The sequence below is a fragment of the Spea bombifrons genome, chromosome 1, assembly GCF_027358695.1.
Source record: "Spea bombifrons isolate aSpeBom1 chromosome 1, aSpeBom1.2.pri, whole genome shotgun sequence".
NCBI classification, from domain to species: Eukaryota; Metazoa; Chordata; class Amphibia; order Anura; family Pelobatidae; genus Spea; species Spea bombifrons.
This window is the reverse complement of record NC_071087.1, coordinates 142042051-142063818: the sequence shown is the minus strand read 5'-3', so window position 1 is coordinate 142063818 and position 21768 is coordinate 142042051. Positions and strand designations below refer to the sequence as shown.

General features: G+C 37.1%; 1 protein-coding gene across 1 annotated transcript in view; it reads left to right on the top strand.

Moving 5' to 3' along the window:
- RASGRF2 (Ras protein specific guanine nucleotide releasing factor 2) overlaps window positions 1-21508 on the top strand; it is a 90144-nt gene extending 68636 nt beyond the window's left edge. The window contains exons 18-28 of the mRNA XM_053475306.1: window positions 2176-2271; window positions 8270-8376; window positions 15201-15313; window positions 15424-15484; window positions 15980-16083; window positions 17245-17329; window positions 17795-17992; window positions 18528-18607; window positions 18785-18902; window positions 19881-19949; window positions 20506-21508. Coding sequence (XP_053331281.1) covers window positions 2176-2271; window positions 8270-8376; window positions 15201-15313; window positions 15424-15484; window positions 15980-16083; window positions 17245-17329; window positions 17795-17992; window positions 18528-18607; window positions 18785-18902; window positions 19881-19949; window positions 20506-20598 — 1124 coding nt within the window. The 3' untranslated portion in view covers window positions 20599-21508. The remainder of the gene's footprint in view (window positions 1-2175; window positions 2272-8269; window positions 8377-15200; window positions 15314-15423; window positions 15485-15979; window positions 16084-17244; window positions 17330-17794; window positions 17993-18527; window positions 18608-18784; window positions 18903-19880; window positions 19950-20505) is intronic.
- Window positions 21509-21768: the final 260 nt, after the last annotated feature.

The following is a 21768-nucleotide window of genomic DNA, read 5'->3' as shown; positions in this document are numbered from 1 at the left end:
AAAATAGTCTACCAGTGCTTTGGCATAAAATCAGTGGTTACCATGGACATGTTTTATATATAAATATAAATCCTGTGACATATTACCTTATATGATATCTTGTGTATTGTACCTTTTGCATGCTTTATGCACATCCTATGGGAAGTTACCATGGTAACAATGAAAAACTTTATAATGAGTACAGTGACTGAGATATTCTCTTTACCTTGAATTCCAGTTGCCATGGTTCTGTTGGAATGTTGTGTCTTCCAGTGTAGGTATTTGTATGCATACATTATATATATACATTGTATAGCATATACATACAGTAATGTGCACATGTTTGGAGAGGGGTGCAAAAATGCTGTCAAGTTTATTTGTATCATTTACCAAAATGTGAGTGAACAGAAAAAAAAAATCTAAACCAAATCAATATTTGGTGTGACCAGCCTTTGCCTTCAAAACAGCATCATAGTTACATAGTTCATAAGGTTGAAAAAAGACCTAAGTCCATTAAGTTCAACCCTTCTACCTAACCTTTCTATTCTTGATCCAAAAGAAGGCAAAAAACCCCTAATTAAGCTACTTCGAATTCTGCCATCAGGGGAAAAAATCCTTCTTGACTTCTAGGTATATTGGCACAAAGTCAGGGATTTTGTAGGCATATAGACAGGTGAAATATTAAACAATTATACCAAACAGGTGATCATCAATGTAATATGTAGGTTAAAACAATCATTATCATACAGCTACGTAGGAGGAATAAACTGGGTGTGGAACATCCAAACTCACTAACAAGGTGTGGTTGCTGACGTTAAGTGTCAAAAGTCATATGCCATGGCAAGACTGAGCACAGCAACAAGACACAAGGTATCATCAATGCGGAAATTTCAAGGCAGACCGGGATTTCCAGATGTTCTATCCAGCTCTTTAGAAGAAGCATAAAGAAATGGGCAGTGTTGAGGACCGTAGTTGAGGACCCTTGAAAGACATCATACTTACTTCCCTTTTCAATCGGTGGATGGCCAGGAGTGCCATCAGCTCAACAGTGGGACCCTGCTATACCCATCTACTGTCCGGAGAAATCTGGTCAGAAGTGGTCTTCATGAAAGCCTTGCGGCCGAAAAACCTTACCTCTGATGTAGAAACAAGGCCAAGTGACTCAACTATTCAGGAATACACATGAACTGGGTTTTAGAGAATGGCAGCAGGTGCTGGGAACTGATGCGTCAACAGTTTTAATATTTGGCTGCAGCAGAAGGCAGTTTGTTGATAGAAAGACTGAAAAGTGGTATGATGTGTTTGCAGGCGGTTTGGTTTGGTGGAGGTTCCTTGCAAGTTTAGCGCTGCATTTTTGCAAATGTAGTTGGGGATTTGGTCGTAATTAATGGTCTCCTGAATGCTGAGAAGTACAGGCAGATATTTATCTACCATGCAATACCATCAGGGAGGCATGTGATTGGTCCCAAATTTATTCTGTAGCATGACAGCAACATTTAGAAAAAACCAACTCTGTTGCGGAGCTGATTGACAACATTCTCCGCTCTGAATTACAAAGTCTATAACAGTAGACTTGCCTGTGCATAGAAACAAACAAGACTTCAACTAGGGGTGAGGAGAAGACTTCAGATATGCTTCGATAGCCCCACCAACCTACAGAAATCTTGGATCACTTTCAGCTCAAAGTCGTATATGTGGTTGGCCTTCTGGGTTCACTTGGCCAACCACATATCCCATATGTTGTTGGGACTCGAAATAAGGAAGGAAATGCTTATCTACAGATTGCTCTAGAGTAACTTACATCTTAAAATTGTTGGATGCAAAAGGCAGACCATACAAACAAGTTAATTATGTAGGGCAGAGCTGTCAGATATAGATCTCTGACTGTTTTTAAAGTACTGTACATCGCCTATGACCCTTTTCTCTTTTTTTTTCTTAGGGTAGCCTTGCACCTGGGCATCAGAGACCCTGATGAGATATAATTCAGATTATCACAATGCTGCTTATGGTGCATTAAGTTTAGATCGCCCCAAGTGCTATTATGAATTGTTTAACACAATCAGCATTGTTTTGTTAAACTTCCCAATGTAACCCCCTTACTCAGAGACAGAGGAGGTAAAACATCACTTTGGGGTAAATCAAGTGTTGTGTTTAGATCTGTATTCCACTAATTTTTCATCCTTTGTTTTATGGTAGCAGTGCAGACCTCTGACAATCCTCGTTGCTGTTCTGTCTCTCCTGCCTCTGCCTTCGCCATTGCCACAGCTGCAGCCGGACATGGAAGTCCCCCAGGTGAGAGCAGTCAAATCTATGGATACTTTACAGTGTCTTATATATATATAATGTATCAAGCAAGCTAAATACATGTGCAGTGTCCCGTTCAATTTATCTTGCTATTGATTTGAGATGCTAAACCAAAAACGAACAGCAGCTTAATAGCCTGTCCAAGGGTGCATCCCTGCTTGAAAACATCTAATGTTTTAGCCTGTGCCATTATAGATGAAAAACAGAACAACATATCAGTCTGGTCCTGTCTCAAAATGTGAGGCAAATTTCCCCTGCACCAGGAAACCAACAACCCTAGACGTACATGTCAGCTTTTATTTGCCTCATCATTGGGATATGGTTGATATCCCTCTAGGCACAAGAACATGAGGAGGTCCACATCTTAACTCGCCTTTTCACTTTGAGACAAAACTTGAGATGCTCCTGACCAGGGACCATAGGACAGGCTATGAAGCAGCTGGCAGTTTTTGGTTAAGAGTCTCAAATTTGTTTTGTTTGATTTTCATTTTAGCAATAAGATTTGTGGCACAGACACTATTTGTTGTATTATATCATAATAAATATAAAAAAGCCACCAGGGCCAGTGTGGATGTCCTGGGACTTGGTGGGAGCATGTTAATCACAGATGTTAATGAATAATCTGTGACTTGCCACCAGCAGAAGACAGAACGGGAGTAACAAAGATGTTGCATGCCCATAAACTGGAAAAAATAAAAGCATACTAAACTGCAGGTGCATTTATGTAGATCCAAAAGTAGATCTGCAAATAAAAAAAGAGCACAACCATGGTATATAAAGTGGCACATATTATGTAGAAATATTTTCCAGACACAATTGACATCAATCATGTAACAACTTCAGGACTAAAAGTATGCATAAAAGCTGTAAATTCAATTAATAAATACCATTATGCAACTAAAAAACCTATACTCTTCCACTAGCACTTTTTAAAACTATATGAATGAAAACACACAGCTACATAGAATCTACTTGAAAGGAAAATAATCAGTTGACGAATAGCTGTTAAGGCAGCTGGAAGTGGCTTTCTCAACAACATAGATATACACATCAGACTGAATTAAATGATTAAATGTGCACAGTCCACAATTCTTCTACCGATATTCTCTCTGAAATTCACAGTTCATATAAAGAACTCATTTACAAGTTTATACAAAAAGCTATGGATGTAACCTAATATAAAAAATAAAAACAATTGTTGGGATCACCTTTTCCACAGCCATTATATGATTAAAAAAAAAACCCAGAACATCTGGCTTAAACCACCTTGTGGCACTTTTGCCTGTAGTAGGTGCCTGGCTTGTGCCTATATTAAGCCAGCCAAAATATTTCAAAATGCTGATGGTAATGAACCCTCACTTTCAATATACAACAACTTATTAATTGCTTGTCCACATGTAGTGTTTGTCTAACATAGATGGGGGCAGAATATATTGGAAAAACTTTCCGTTTCAATCCAAGTGGAGAATTCAGTTCATGGTATAATTGATACCTCCGTTTCGAGACATGTAAAAATTAATCACCATAGAAATGTCAACTGTCTGACATTTTGTGAAATTGACAAAAACTTGTTAGGTCCAAGGAAAGGAACATCAATCAGAAATTATTACAGAGAGAATTATATTGGATTTATAAACTCTCGTCTTTGACACCTAAAGGGATGAATGAATTATATTTTATTTTTGTATAATTATATCCTATTATATCTTATGGCGACTGAAGTGTACTAATATCTTCATACCAAAATTTGTTGCATGAATTACCCAAGTGTATTAAGTGGCATTAGTTGATTAGAAGTCATGATCTTAAGTAGATTTGAAGTTATTTAGCAAAATTATATAACAGTATATTAATCTTATTAGAGCTAGCAATATAATGATATTGAATGTTTCATGTGTTATATATACATTCAATTTGAAGTCTGACACTTTTATCATTAAATATATAGTATTAAAAATGTTCATGTATCATAGAGACAGCAGTAATGTGGGGTTATAAGTTGCTGTTATGTTTTAATGTTTTATTTGTATATTTAATGAAGGGTGGCGGAGCTAATAGCCAGACAAGTGTTGCTCAACCTCAAAAGCACAGAGGGGTGCCGACTGTGTTTTAGGTCCACTGGTTAATTTAGGTACTAGTTATATAATGTTGGATGGGGTTAGCGTCTTACTAATGGTAACAGCAAGAGTGGAAATCCTACATCTTTTATAATTCACTAAATGAAGGTAGAAATCCCTTAGGTAAATTTTTTTCCAGTGTGCTTTTATTTATTCTTCCTGCTGGAGTAAATTTACTTTAATGATTGCTATATACGCATTGTCATTTTTTGATTACATTTATACAACTCTTTGGTACACAATTTATGTAATTGAACACTAATCATGCAAAATATAAAAACATAGATTTAACTTAAATTTAACTTTCCTTTGCTACAATTGGTCCTTTGAGAAAATACATTAAAGTGCAAAAATTATAGTTAACATTTTTTTAGGTTTATAAGAATTATAGACTATACAAATTTGAGATTTACTCCTGAGACAGTGTTGTATTATTTTAAGTAGTTTTATGTGTATATCTGTAGCTAAGTGGCATTTTGTTGATAATTCTCTGTAATATAACATTATGCCACTATTGCAATTTCAGCATTCTGCCTATTATACACTTGCAGAACCTTTATAAATCACCCTAAAGTATTTAAAATCGATTGGATTTAAATAAAAAAAAGTATTGTTTACATGGTGTGCTAGACATTGTTAACTGGGTTTCCTCTCTTGTTCTTAAAGTGTTTACATGTTAAGTGGGGTTGTTTACCGGAATAGCATTATTGATCCTAGGTATATTTTCTTACATTATAGTAAATCTCCACCATCACAGCAAACGCTCACAGCCATTAAAATAGTACATATATATAGACATCAGTCTCATAGGAACATTAGCATGAAAAAAAATCAATAACGCTTGTTTATAGTTGAGGTTCTTGAATACTGTTCAACAATCGAAGGCGGCTTAATGCACCGATAATGTTCCTTATGATCTAGCAGCTTAAGTGGGCCTTCAGTTGTAAAAGCTGACCACATTTATACATATAAGGTTACACTGTACATGGCCACAGTGCTTCTTATGTCTCATACTTTCACGTTTAGAATTAGTTCACACCGCTGTCTATGGGCCATGAATTTAAATCTGAGCCTAAGCGGTGGCTAAAAGTGCCTCTGATTCATTCTAAAGAAATAAGACTGCCGCTTAAAATGAGTTACTCTCAAAGCTACATGATTGACATCTAGAGTTTGGGCTTATTGAGGAGATTCTCTGATCTCCCCAACTATTCCTGGCAGCTATAAAATCGATGGAGGTCTATGCTTTTGCAGGACAGACATCCATCGGTGCTCTCTTGTGGACACCTTGTGACACTCTGAAGCTAATTGCCAAATGTTGGCTCTTCAGATGCCTTCAGATGTTGCCAGCTCTCACTCCACTTTTTCCAAGGAATGTTAAAAAAATACCACATCTGCCACATTAAATTTTTTTAAAAAGGCAAAGAGCTACAAATCTGATTACAGGAATGTGAACGAGACAGCAAAAATATTATGTTTGAGAGTGCAGGATAAATACCTGTTGCTACTAATGAATTAATGCAGAGCCTGCTGCTTTTCGCTACTCTGCTGAACAATGTAGACATGAAAAGTTCTGTGTCTTCTCTGGTCTACTGAGAAACCAGTAAACTTCCCTGTAATATGATGTGGCCCCTCCATGTCTGGAGCAGCAGGATGCTGCGAGCTATTAAGATGCTTGATGTGGGGGAGGAGAAGAGATGTGTATGTAACGTGCTGAGTCTGCATTAACGTGGCTGAGAGTGGTCAGTGCATTTGGATGTACATCAGGGCGGCTGAGAGCCATCAGTACATAAGTCTGCATCATCAGGACTCAGTGGTCAGTGTGACAAAGCATGGCCAGGGTGAGCATCAGAGGTTGTGGGGTGTAATGTAGGTAGTGGTGGGGACATGATGGTGTTATACATACATATATATATATATATATACTGTACAGATGGCTACTTTTTCTACAGGGCGGCCACAGTGCTTTTTTTATTCCCAGTCCAGCCTTACTCACACTGTGATGATCATTGCTGTAATAAACAATGTAGACAAGCTTTTGCAAATAGAGAATTATCAAATTAAATACGGTACTCATACTTTCACAAGGATTTAATGTTTAATTAGGGTATTGCAGTAATACGGTAATAAAAGGCATGACAATGTTTATCAACAGAATTACACCATTTGTTTACATTTCCTTTCTGGTAAGGTATTTTGGGTAATGCCCCCAACAATACATTACATATTTCCATGGCCTATTCTAATCTGAAATATTAGGCACATAAATGATAACACTGATGATTTGTGACACTGCCAGCAGTCATTTTAAAGTTTTCAGTTAAATTAGTAAAACAACTTTCCTGGGACAACCATACTTTTTTTCACTTGTTCACTAGAGATCTTCATTAGAGACTACGTTCCAGTTCTACATCGTGTCCCTCACAATATAGTAATGTGATGAACAGCACCCCTACCATCATCTGTGTATGAAGTTAACATAGTTCCACTCATCAAGTGATGTATCCATGAGTGGGCAAAAACTTATAAACTTTTGTTTTAAAATGTTAAAAACTGATAATATAGTGTGCCATTAACCTACTGCTAAACCTTTAAGCTCTTACTAAAGGGACACTCCAGCCATAATATGCACATAGTGCGTAGATCATATGAAGACTACGCATACTTTGCACCCCTAAAACTTTTTGGGATCACTTAAAATATCTGGCCCATCCATGACCAGTGAGGTATATAGGAGAAATAGGCTCGTGTCATTTACAAAGGTTTACTATTCTCATTGTATGAAGTTACCAAGCTATAGAGATGTCATCTGTAATATAAGGTTAGCCCTAAAGACTATCATTTCTATATACAGTACATTATAATTAAGAACATCGTCTGGGGTATGTTTGAGTACATATCAGCTTAACACTACTCTTCAAAGCGGTAATGATTAACGCAGAAGAGATGTGTTATGATCTCTGGTAGTTTACATGACATCTTCCTTGTGCCATTTGCATGTCCGACAGGCCAACCTCGTCTTTTGTGCTTGATTATTTATGTTCTATTTTCGTTTCTCAGGGAGGTGAAGGCAAAAACAAATTGCCCGTAATGTACTGTTAACATGATAGGTGCCAAACATGCTACTGGCATCATAATGATGTATATTTGTATAATGAGTAGCTATGCATTATTAAGGGATACCACTTGCATTATACTCCCAGTAGAAGGGAAGGAGACTTTAATGTCTTGAGCACCAGACGCCTCATATTTTCCTCCGTCAGATACCAGAGATATTTTTTATAGAAGGTGACTATACTATACATGACTTACTCTTTAAACTAGCGTAACCTTTTTTTTCCAGGGCAAGTTAAGTTCTTTATAGATACCTAGCTTAGGGTTAACATGTATTCTGTATTCTGTCCAGGATATGTTTTAATTGAAATAAAATTGTTAATCACACAACAACGTACCATCCTTTTTGTGCAGTAGGGGGATTATGTCCAGATTGCTCTCTCCATCGTACTGCATCGTTTCCCCAAGTCCATACCATTTATCACAGTTGAAACCAAAATTATGATGTACATTGACTTTTCACCATGGTTCAGTCTCTTCCAATGTGCTGCCTTCATTTCTTAAATTCTCTTATTTGTTTCTGAATTAGGTTTTCTACTATTGTTTTTCCAAGTGATATAAAGCTAATGGAAACCTGCGGCCTTAACATGGGAGCCTCTGTACATTTCTGTGGGATTTTGTTAATAATCCTGATCATATTGAGCTTTTATGACTGAGCATTCACCTTCAAGATTTGTGATATGACTGTAGTATTTCCTTTAACGTTACTCTGATGTTCTCATGTTCTGCTTGTTCAATTTTCTCCTTATGATTTGCAGGTTTTAACAACATGGAGAGAATGTGTGACAGAGAGTTCGTCATACGCAGGGCAGCCACAAATAGAGTCTTAAATGTTCTGCGTCACTGGGTGTCGAAACATTCACAGGTATTTATGAGAATGTCACAACCTTGTTACAGAGAGAGTCTGAACTCATGATTAATGCTGATGTAGGGAGGAAAGCAGCACAAGAACAATTCTCTCCCCTCAAAACCTTGTATAGATTCCTATTCATATTAAGATTTATGGCGTTGCTTCTTATGGTAACTAGGATACTTAGTTTATAAAAGGACAAATTCAAATTCCCATAAACTTCTTTTAAGCAGATCATTTTTGCCCCATTTTCATAAAAAATTTCATCGGATGCTTGAAAAAGAGACTGTTGTCTCATTCTCCTCATCTCCCGATCTGCCTCTACTGAAGGCAGGAAGCATACTTAAGTACATTTCCTCCGCACGCTCAGTAGAACTAGGAGTAGAAACAGCCAATTACATGCAATAGCTGAACACTGATGTTCAGCCATACCAGATATGGGCTTGACCTTCACTCCTATTGATTTCAATGGGAATTCCAATGGGAGTGCTTCAGAATGTGTGCGTAAGTTTGCTTTTTGGAGAAGTCTTATTTTCTAAATCTCAATGACTAGAGAATGACTGCACTAATCTGGATGTAGTGAACTGCATTGGCACCCAGACTCAAATACCCATTAAAAAGCAACTGGATTGGATGAGGTTTGAATGCATAAAAGCGGTTTACAGTCACAGGTCTTGGCTATTTCACTGATGTAGGTAGAAAGGGATATAGAAGATACAGGCATAAAGCAGATCCCAGAGTCACCTCTAACCAAATGTCACCATAATGACCTAGAAACTGGGGCATTAACATGCAGACTAAAGTGAAGTATTAAGTGTGATATCGAAAAATAATAAATACGTCTAGCCAGAATGACACGGTAATGTATTTTGATACTGAGTGAGGATGCAGATTGGCCACAATCAAGACCATGTACTCCTCCTGTGACATGTGGGCTGAGTGAACTGGCATCATCTGTCAGCCCTACTCATGACTGGTGTAGGAGTGCAAACCGAATTTGGATGTTTTAAAGGACTTTCCATGAATTACTGGCAAGTCTGCCTTGACTAACTGTGCAGACCCTGGGTTAAGATAAGAGAATGTGTCATATTACAAGAAACAAAAACTGTCTGCGCTTTTTACCCTAATAAAGTTGGCAACAAATATATAAACATCATATAAATGAGAGGTTTTGGTTATATGAATTGGCCAAAGCATAATTAAGCTCACCCGCCACGTCAAGGCACACTCTCAATAGGGTGAGAACCTACTCTCACCTCCTACATAGTGGGCACACAAAGCAGTTTATACTGCTACCAAAACCTTATTAATGTGTTGGGGGAGGTGCAATTAAACCTCCTCCCTATTAACCCCTGGACAGCAAGCTGCAACCAGACTGATGAGGAGCCAACAACCTCAAATATGTGCAAACAGGGAAAAGAAAAAATGTCGGCTCAAATATTACAAATGTGTAATACGAGGCCTACCAAACAGGTGTAAGCATGCAGCAAGAAACAGTGTATTGGCTGTACAATGTATACAAGAAACAAAAACTGTCTGCGCTTCTTACCCTAATAAAGTTGGCAACAAATATATAAACATAATAGAAATGAGAGGTTTTGGTTATATGAATTGGCCAAAGCATAATTAAGCTCACCCGTCACGTCAAGGCACACTCTCAATATTGCACCCTTACCAGCTGTACTTATCTACCTTTGACCCCAACCATATTAGCTCCTTCTCCCTATAACAGCTACAAGACTTACATCAGGATACCAAACTAATCCAAAATGAACATCAATTGGACCACCAGCTCTTCTTTTCCTACTTGGTTTTTGGTATATCCCTCAAAACATATCTCCCCAAAGGTGCTTAAGAATCGCAAACTATTTGTTGTATCTGATATACAAAATTGAGGAATATTTATCATAGAAACATAAAAGCATAGACTTTAAAGTCACATAACACCCATTTGTCCCATCTAGTCTGTCCTTTTTTCTTGATGTAAAGACTCAAACCTTAGTCAGTCCTGGAGCTCGTCTTAGCTTTTAGTCTTTAGCTGACATGACTTTAAACGGTAAAAAGCTATATTTGTCTGTTTTTAAATGTTTTATTTAGTTATCTCGGACCTGGCTGATTCAGAACTAGAGAACATGGAGTATCTTCAGTAGCACCCTCAGTGGAGTACACAATTATGTATTCTTACCAGTAAATGGTAACTGTAAACATAACCCTGTGATCTTTAAGAATCTCATTGCTGCAAAATGTTGTTTTTTCTAAGAATTAATGAGCAGATATTTTTATGAAGGCATATCGCACATGTATCTGGATAGGCTGGAGCAGACAAGACAAGAAAATAAGTTACTTGGTAGATGCCAGCACAGCATGCAGTCAGTTTAACTAATTAGAAGAATATTCTGTTTGCATGTGCTAGGTACGGACAGTTTCAGTTTCTGCTTTGTGAAGCGGTTAAATGTTCCTGGAAGTTAGACTCAGACACATCATTTGTCACAGCAGAAGATTATTGATGTGACAATCCCGTTTCCTTCTCATTTATGGTGTTTGCTCTGCCCATTCTCCAAATGGCAGATGAGGATCCAGAAAAGGAGTTTATTTATGGAGGATGGATTTTGAGCCAGCTAATTTATTCTTCATTAATTGCGGCAATGCTGCTTTGCTGTCCACTACACTAAAGGATTAACTGTACTTGCCTAAATAATTATAGAATACATTCACTGAAAATTTGAAAAGTGTGAATGTTTAAAAAAAATGTAAATTGACTTTTCAATAGTTTTAAATGCACACTTCATATATCTAAGTAAACGTGTATTGGAGTCTATTGGAGTCTAGTGTTTTTCTCCTTTACTGAAAGCAGGAAGGGTAGTAAAGAATGCTTCCAGCTGAATTTCTGACCATTACTGTCCCGACTGCTCCCACAACATGTGTGTCCAATCCCGCTTGCTCCCACAACATGTGTGTCCAATCCCGCCCGCTCATGCAAACATTCTCATTCACAGATACTTATTCACAGATACTCATTCATTCACTCACTCATAGATACTCATTCATTCACAGGTACTCATTCAATCACGCATGCCCGTTCATACTTTCAGGGTCCCTGTGTAAGTGATCGTGGGCGTTGCGGAATTACGGGGAGCCGTAGGTATATTGTGTGACCGCCCGCTCCTGCCCGCTCCCACAACACACAGAATACCACCCACACAGGACCCCAATCTCAATGCAGTCCTCTAACATGCACTATAATGCTCCCATTTAAGTCAGGCCAGCTGAGCTTCCCTTCAAATCAGTGGTAGTAATGGCTGTCTATTGCATGCGTGCTAGCTGAATTCTGCAATTTCTGACATTACCCCAGATCTGAATGGCTTTTCTTACAATGGAATATCAGCTTTTGATTTATGTGGCAGCCCTGCAGTGCATGTGCAGGAAATATACTTAGGTAAACCTTCTGCGTTCATTAGAGGTAGCCTGTAGACCGCTAAAAGCAAAAGAAAGCACACACCCATGTATGTTCTACTGACATTTGGCTAAAACACATAAGCTTTCCTGCCACAACAAGGCTTTGATGTCATTGTTGCCGCTCAGTTCATTGGGAGAAGATAATGAGTCCTTGTTTTTAAGTCATTGCTGCCATGCATGTCTTTTTCCCTTTCTAATGGGCATGCATTCTGTTGATAAGTGTTGTCTGTTATATACAGAGACTTTCTTGTGGTCAGTGAACCACTTTGGCACCGGAAAGCACCAAGCAATTGTTGGGGACCCGCTGTACCAGCGTATTGTAATATTCCAATTATAAAGCATCACCCCAAATCTATGTTTTCAGCCTTATGGACTTAGAAGCCTTATAGTGTTATCCCTCATGTATCCCATCCAAAAATCCCTTAAAAACCCCATCTGAAATGTTAAAAAAAGCAGCACTTGACCTGTTTATTTTTTAATGATTTCTTTTCTCTTGGGGAATAGCTATGTCAGTTGGATTTTCCACGAAAACCACAGTGTGTTATGCTTCAATACAGGCAAATAGTTTACTACAACCATTTAATTTAATGGAACCCTTGTGTTTCTCAGCAAATGAATCTTTATTCATTTAGTCCAACATTTTCCGGAAAAGAAAACATGTCCATTAGCGTGCAATCTTCTAGAAAAAAAAATGTACGTTTAGTGGGAGGCTGGATGTGCAGACAATGAAAATCATTAGCAACTATTGTCAGTATTTCTGCATTCCGGGTACGCCGCGCAGCTGTACGCCATTATATCTAGACAATCATACGTGGATAAAGCAAACACAGAGCAAGACTGCATGGCTTGCATCTGATTTCTATTATTTCTCCCCATTAAGTTATTATTACTCCTAATGCTGGCTCTGATTGGTGGTGATTGACAAACAGAAATCACAAAGTATAGGTGGTTTTAATAAATGCATTTACTAATGAATAATATCAATTTGATTAGATAATGATAGTTTTGCCACAGTGAGACACATTGAGACACGCTCAGTAGAACTAGGAGTAGAGATAGCTGAACACTGATGTTCAGCCATACCAGTTTCCTTTTTTGTTAAAGTTATTTCCAGAACAATTACGCTGATTAATAAAAGGCACATTTTAATAAATACATTTAGTTATACTAAAAACCTATAAATGTAGAATTTTGTAAAATATCGTGATATTGTATTAAAAATAATAATTTTGTTGAGAGTTGTAATGAAAACACCTGCTTGTAGGTGAAGTTATAATGATATATTAAAACAGAAAGGCACGTTTCATTCATCTCACTAATGTCAGTAACATTGTCCCATGGCTTAATAGTGATCATTAGAATAGATTAATTGCTAGGAAAATGTATTGTGTGTATATGCCATGTAATTCCAATATTGAAATTGGGACTAAAAATTAATTTAGACATGCCTGAATATAAAGATTATATGTGAATGTGACAAAAAATGTACATTCTCGTTAACCATTGGCTAATGTAAGAGTAACTGATGTCTCAATATGTCTCAAGCCTCCTGTTTAATGTTTGGTGGATAGCAGCACATTTTCTTTGAACCTGGTGCCATCTAGTGGACATTTTTAGAAAGAAATTCTAAGTTGATTTCAACAGCTTGATGTAAAACTTGGTTTTCCTGTATTTTTAACAGCCTGGCTACTTTGCTTTTGTCAGAATAAAAATACCATAAAACAGAAAGTTGGGTATATCAATAATATTCAATAGATAACGCCTTGAAACAAGCATAGAGGGAAAAAGAATGAACAGCCCACTTAGCACTAATTCATATTATGAATGGGGATCCCAATACTGCGTGAAATGAGAATTTATTAACATAAAGTATGCACATCTCCATGATCCCAGACTTGGCATATTCAGTACTACAGGTAAGTTTCTACTTCTTGTATTGTTTATTTGCAATAAAACCAGAATATACATTAAACATAACATGCATTGTAAGAACATTTGCAGACTTATTGTATTGAATAAGCACAGAACAAAAGTAGAAGGACATTAAATGCTTTTAAACAGCCACTTAAATTGCAAGGTATACAATCCTACAGCTGTTCTATAACATAAACCATAAGCATAACGGTAACATGCTGTAAGTACAGTTATGTGTAAGTGCAGTTATATACTTATATACCTCCTCTTTATTACACTGTTAAGTACTTGCAGCATGTGTTATGTAAATACATATATATATATATCTATATATATATAGATATATATATATATATGTATAGCTGTGTATATGGCTCCCCAATATTGCAGGGAACATACCCTGATTAGCCCCAGGGTGATGCACAGTGAAACGGTGATTTACGGTTTGTTGATCTGTTTATTTGAGGTCCCTGGGGTGGAGTGTATGGAGAATAGGGTGAGCAAGAGCCCCGCTCCACATTTTATTATTGAGGTGAGGATCCAGAACAGGAGTTAACTAATACTCTTGTGCAAAGGAATCTTTATTCAGGCCGACATTGCCTGGAAAAAAGTGAGAAAAGAAGAACATGTCCATTAGTGTTTCAGAAAACATGTAAGTTTAGTGGGAGGCTGGATATGCAGACAATGAAAATCATTAGTAACTATTGTCAGTATTTCTGTATTCTGGGTACGCTCCACAGCTGTACGCCATTATATCTAGAAAATCATACGTGGATAAAGCTATTGTCAAACACAGAGCTAGACTGCATGAATGGATGATTTCTATTATTTCTCCCCATTAAGTTATTATTATTGATAATTCTGGCTCTGCCATAGGCTGCCACCAGTCTTAGCTTCCATGAGGCAAGCATTTAACCCCTGTTTGCATTGTTTTCAATGGGTTTAGGGACCGCCCAATAAAGGGTCCTTAAGGGGTTAAATTAATATTAGAAATTACAGTTATAGTTGGTTTTAATAAAGGCATGTATTATATATGCATTTATAAATGTATTATCAATGCATTTATTATTATAAAGAGGAGTGCCAGATGTTGAAGTCCAAATCATTGATAAATATAATGTAAACACATATTTCCAGTATGAAAAACGTCATGGTCAAATAAGTGTTAGAAGTCCAGATGATACGCAATAAATGTTGTGAGTGGCAGATAATCGGAACAGCCTCCCAGCAGAAGCGGTAGTTGTTAATACAGAGAGTAAGTTTAAAAATGCAAAAGGCTATCCCGAATATAACGTTTTTTACGGCAGGAGTAAATGGGCATGCTAGATGAGCGAATGGTTCTTATCTGCCGTGAAAACCTTTTGTTTGTATGTTTCTATAGTGCTCTTAGAAGTACATTATATGTAAAGTAATGTAATTACCTGATAACACATAGCCTATTTTAGATTTTTCTGATGTTTTTTCAAAAGGATTTTGAATTAAACCAAGAGGTAAAGATGTGTGTGGTGAACTTGCTGGACGATGTTTTGCGCGACCCAGATTTATTACCACAGGAGAGAAAAGCAGCGACCAATATTCTAAGGTAAATAGGGAATGTTTTTCCGTTGCATGTGGCTGAGATGTATTTCATTTTTTATGCTACATTTTTTGGTTGAGATACAAAAAAATATGATCAGTTTGTTTCCTTTCTAGTGCCCTTTCTCAAGATGAGCAAGAAGACAGTAACTTGACGATGGAAGACATCATAAGCATGGTGAGTTGACATAGACACAGTTTTACACTTGGCAATCAAAATTCATATGACAATCTATAAGCTGCCATAAAAACAACTAATACATGCTTAATGTGCGGCTAAAAGCGAGATCTCTGATCCTACCCCTTTACACTATGGAGGACTTTGCTGAGCCGTAGCATGCATTAAAGGGCTCTATGCATCTTTATGACATGGAGTGCTGGGCAGCACCAGAAGTAAATATGCCACTTAATATACTAAACCGGTAATGAGAACACCTCTGTCATTTGAGCATTAAAAAATGATCAATCATTTATTGTACTACTAAGATACGTCTGTTTATCCTTGCTTGAGATTGTATGAATCAAATTGGCAGTTTGGGAAATTATTCATAAAACATGGCCCCTTCATTTTTATAACTTGTATTTAATACTTAACCAAGTAGAATGTCCATAAACATATTTCTGTGGGCAGAATTAAGAATTGTTTTAATTTTTAACATGTTTTATTTTTCAGTCAGAGAGTCCCAGATCAGAGTGTCTGGAGACATTGTCTGCCATGGAGTTGGCTGAGCAGATAACTCTCTTAGATCATATAGTGTTTAGAAGCATCCCATACCAGTAAGTAAAATGTGCTTCTGCATGCCTGTAGCTTAAGACAGAGATGAGCTCCATTAATGCTATATGGACTTAACCTAGCGTTGCAGGAATAGTATGGCACCCATGTTGCTCTGAGTTTCAAAACCAATGGGAGTTCTATATTTCTTCAATAGATCGGGTACCAGCCCTGGTTAACCTTGCCGTTTTATCTGACCATTTAAGCCTCTTAGTAAATGTATCCAGGATTAAATGTGCCACTTTGGCTCTTTTTGGACCAAGTCAATTTGTTGGGAAGACCATTGATCATTTCGGCATCACTCAAACAAAGGCAATAATACGTAATAAAATATTCACCACTAATTGTAATGTATTCATTCATAAGTTGCTTCTATTTATCTATGTAGGAATTTCCAAAATCTTGGTCACATTGGAGGGCCGGGTTCATTAAGGATATGAGGATTTGTGTTTTCTGTCTACCCTGTTGTCTTTTATAGATATGCTAGAAATGGATCTTATGTGCTGCGACATCCAAATGCAAATGTGCAGTCACGGCTGATGCATATGATGTATTCATATATGTTACCAGACATCAGGTCTCCTCCCCCGTTCCTCAATAGTCTGTTTAATTGAGTCAAGTTAATTAAGTATATGCAATTAAGATGAACATGGGACCACAGAGTCTAACTGTATTCGAATTTAAACGTGAGCGTCCGTGGTGTAAACGAGAGGTTAATTAAATCACATAATTAGCCATATGTTCCCCGATGTTTTGTCCAGAGTACTTCTCTCTGAAATGTTTCGAAGGCTTATTCTCTTATCCGTCCATCGCGCTGTTCTAGCCAGTAGTTCATTGTGAACTTGCTTTGATATGAACATAGAATATGATTCAGGAAAATCCATTTTCATTTTTTATCACTTCCCTTGCTGGTTACCCTTTTTACAAATACAATGAAATTTAACATCTTGTATCAGCATCATGAACATGAACCAGAGGTTTTGCATATTACTATTTGGTTTATTTTCTAAAAGCATAAGGAAATATGGTGGAGAGAAAAGAGAAAAAATGAGAAATGCGTTTGCTCGTTTACCGGGGGTGTCTGTGTCGGGATGAATGTTCAGAAGTGGAAAGTTACTACGCAGTTGAAAGAATCTGCTGAAAGGTTCATTCACTTTTTCTTGCAGAGAGTTCCTAGGCCAGGGATGGATGAAAACCGATAAAACAGGAAGGACTCCGTATATTATGAAAACCAGTCAACATTTTAATGATGTAAGTAGTTTCTGTATATGGCTTAGGGTATTTATATACAAAAATAAATAGGGATATTTTGAATACAAAAACAAATTAGCAGAACGTATATAGATTTATATGTGATATTTATATATTATATTTTATACATATTTTTTTTCACCCAAAAATATGAATATATGTTACGCTGCATATTTCTATATGTAATCATTGTAGGGGTAACAGAATATATAACCAGTGTAAATTTACGTTTATAATACAATATCACCTTTGTTTGATGATCTTGTATGCACAAGAGTCCCTGAGATGTATCTAATGTCTGGATCTGTTGGTAGGGAGGCTTCTCTACCATTAAAATATGTTGATAATTCACAGACCATGAAGCTTTTATCTACAGAATATCAGTCATTTCTACTGTATTTATGCAAAGTTATATCAGCGCTATTGGAAAGCAGCTGTTGATGGGTACAATATTGCCTTATTCAGATGAGTAACCTTGTTGCCTCGGAAATCATGAGCCATCCTGACGTTGCATCAAGAGCTAGTTCAATCGAGAAGTGGGTGGTGGTGGCGGACATCTGTCGTTGCATGCACAACTACAATGGGGTTCTGGAGATCACATCGGCCTTGAACAGAAGTGCAGTTTACAGACTGAAGAAGACATGGGCTAAGGTCTCTAAACAAGTACGTAAGTAGTTCGAAGAGTAGCAAGTATTTTTTGGCATGATAGTTCCTTATGGCTAACAACTAAAGTTCCAGCAGTTTTACTGGACTCTTCATAGTATTTCTTCTTGCCCCCCCCCTTTACACTCTGGCGGAACAGGGTAGGGTCCTAATGGTACAGACAGAATTCCGCTGCCTTGCGATGACTTCAGTCCATGCTGCTTGTATCCATTTGACTCTTTTTGGATTAGCCTTCTAAGAATATACTTTTCTACCAGTCTTTCAACTGGTTGCCAACAACCTCCAAACCTGAGGAGTACTTCCTTGCTACAACTCTTCACTTCTTCCCTTTTGTCTTCATCATATACCGTAGCTGATAAATTGTGCTGTTCACGGCTTGTACCTATTCCCTTTAATATTATACCTTCTTGATAATAAAGAATATCCCAGTTGATGAGTGGTGAATATTTACCCTCCAATTACCAACCTGCAAAACCGAGGACAATTATTTAATTGTAGCTTATAACACATTCCTATGTTTCCTTTATTCTTGTAGACTAAAGCACTTATGGACAAACTCCAAAAGACTGTCTCATCTGAAGGGAGATTTAAAAACCTCAGAGAAACCCTGAAAAAGTATGTATTACCCAATGCGTGATACGGGCGCTGCAAATGCTTCTGTCACATATTTCAGACTGTGAGTTGTAATTTTCTACCAAGAATACACAAGGGGATATTTGGAAAAGAAGAATGAAATATACTATTAAAAATGTATTTAAAATGGTCTTGTTTTTTGTTCTTTATGCTGTGCAGCTGTAATCCGCCTTCAGTGCCGTACCTCGGAATGTACTTAACAGACCTTGCGTTTATTGAAGAAGGAACGCCAAACTTTACAGAAGATGGCCTTGTAAATTTTTCAAAAATGCGAATGGTATGTTTAGCTAATTATAACAAAGAAAAAATCCTAATATTACTGCTTGTGTTTTAAAGGACTGATTATTTAAGTTAATATGTCCCTTTTGGGGTTGTTGTTTCTTTTAATGTCTATTAAAGAACCTTATGTAAAAAAAAAAAAAAAGTTGTCTTCTTATCATCATGTCTTCTTCAGTATTTGTTTTGGAGGACCATCTATGGTAAGTTTCTCCTGCATAATGACCTGAGCTGTCCCTGTATACTGAATAGTAAAACCTTAGAAGAAAACCTACTGCCATCTTGGACTTTCTTCTCCAGGGCTTGGTCTTCTTAATGCATTACAGAGACAGTGAAAGGCAAAGTTAAGTTGCATTGCTTTTCAAGTAATGTCTCTATTATTCAATTTATTTCCACTCCTTTTTTCAATCAGAGTCTGTTTTATTGATGTAATACATATCCCTTTATATGTCTCTAAAGTTAATGTGGATACATATTAAATAAATATGACACACAATCTGTCCCATACTTTGTTCCAGTAAATGTAAGTTTTTTGTTCTGTATCATGTAGCAAGTACTTCAATGGTGACTAACCTAAATAATATTTTTTTGATAGAAAATAACCCAAGTATGCCAACCCATTGTGCGTTTGAGGCATTATTGGCCTGAGCAGCCATCTTATGTTCTGGGAGCCATCCAAATTCCACACAACAGCAGATGGCATTACCATCATCGATATGTAGAGCATCGAATGTACCTTCTGGTTTGATGCTGTTAATTAACATAAGAAATCTGCGTGCCTCAGCGCTGCATAAAGTATTCTAACTTAAGGCAAAATAAAATTGTGTATATCTAAAACTATTGCTGTTTTTATCTCTCTCCCTATATCAATTGGCACAAATTAGAAAAAAAGACTCATTCTCTTACCTTTTCTCTTACTGTATGTTGTTAGAATGAAGTTTGGTTAGTTTGTATTAATATGATTGTTCCTGTTGAATAGATATCACATATTATCAGAGAAATACGCCAGTTCCAGCAGACCCCATACCGCATAGAACATCAGCCGAAGGTAATTCTAACTGTACTCTATTTTCCAAATGTCATGAAAGCCTGATTTATCTGCACTATAACACCATCATGTTGGATGAGTTGAGTTTGAACGGTCTATAGAAGATATTTCCTGGTCAAGGTTCATAGATTGGATTCTGACAGGTCAATAAGGACCCAGATTTATTTTTAAAAGTGTCAATATTTTTTGGTGTGTCTCATTGCCTATTTTCTCTAATACAGGGGTGCTTGCGGTCACATATCTTTTGCACACTTATATAAACGCCCCCAAGCATACCATTTTACTCATCTATATATATATATATATATATATATATATATATATATATATATATATATATATATATAAAGCATAGTGAGACGGCTGCATGTTCTATGACGAATATATTTCTACATGTAAAATCTGTGAAGGATGTTCTTGTGTGTTATATGTCTCATATGCGCTCTGTGCCACATGGCACCTATAAGGAAGTCTACATGGCTTGTGTTGTGTCACTTATCTCCGTTGCTTAAGAGAAATTTGCATCAGTTTTTTTATTTGTTTTCCGGTAAAACAGGTCACTCGCTTCCTTCTGGACAAGTCTCGAATTCTGGATGAAGATACTTTGTACGAATTATCCTTAAGAATTGAACCGAGGCTGCCAGCATGACTACTTTTAATGTGTGTAACTCGAGGCCAGACTTTGCTTTGACTTCCCAAACGGAATTATGCATGTCGTGCCCAGCGTAAAGCATCGGCGAAGGACCATGCCTCCTTTTCAGTGGCAGCATACGGTGCCCGAGGTGCACAGAAATGCCTTTTAAAGCTCGGATGAAGAAGAGAACTCAAAGGAGTTAGAATAACGGCTAGATGCCTGTGCTTCAAGAGACCCCTCATCTAAAGGAGGACCTGCTTTATACAAAAAAGAAATGAATCAACAGAAACTCATACTGACCTTACTGTGAAAGTTTTACCCTCTTAAGTTGGGGTTCAAAAGCCTGAGAGCAGTTGATTGCACGTGCTTTTAGTCCATGTATGTATGTATGTAATGTATGTACAGATCCTAGGGGTTAAGAGATTTGTGTTGAGAAATACAGGAAACTAAATATATGCAAGTTCTCAGTTGCATGTCATAATATGTTTCTCTTTCACAACCATCAGAAAGATATGAGATATGTCCGTGATATGAAGCTTCCCTGCTAATTCTGGACTGTCGACATGAAGGTGACAAAGGTGGTGCGTTGCAGATTACTATGGATAATATTAGTTACCTAGCGTGAGAGAAGGTTTTGTCATTGAAAGAAAAGCATAACTGATATCAGATTGTGAAATATCGGACGCACACTCATTAGCAGACTAGGAGAAGACATGTTTTCATAGTTTTCAAGCCTTTCCACCAATGAGTATATGTTATGTTGACATGCGCAGTAAGGATTGTCTTGTGTTCCGCTTTTCATTTTATGCAGAATTTCTAAGCACTGGGGATCGCTCACCTTATTGTTACTTTTTTGTAATGCATCTACTACTGATAACTTAATATCTGCCAGTTATTTTGCTTGGTAAAGTTAGTTGTTTTCAAATGTGACTTGCTTGTCTTTATTTTGTTATTATGTTCCATTTCTGAGCGTCTGCCATATAGCAGTGAACTAAATATTGGGATATATTCCAGGAATATCTGTATTCATGGAATATTTTCAGTCTGGAGTATCTAAACTATTAAAAAAAAACAGGATAATGCAAAAAAAATATCAAATCATTTTTGGCTGGCTGAGAATGGTGACAGTTTTAGCCCGATCCACTGATACCAGAGGTAGGCTATCACGTTAATGGAAATTTTCCA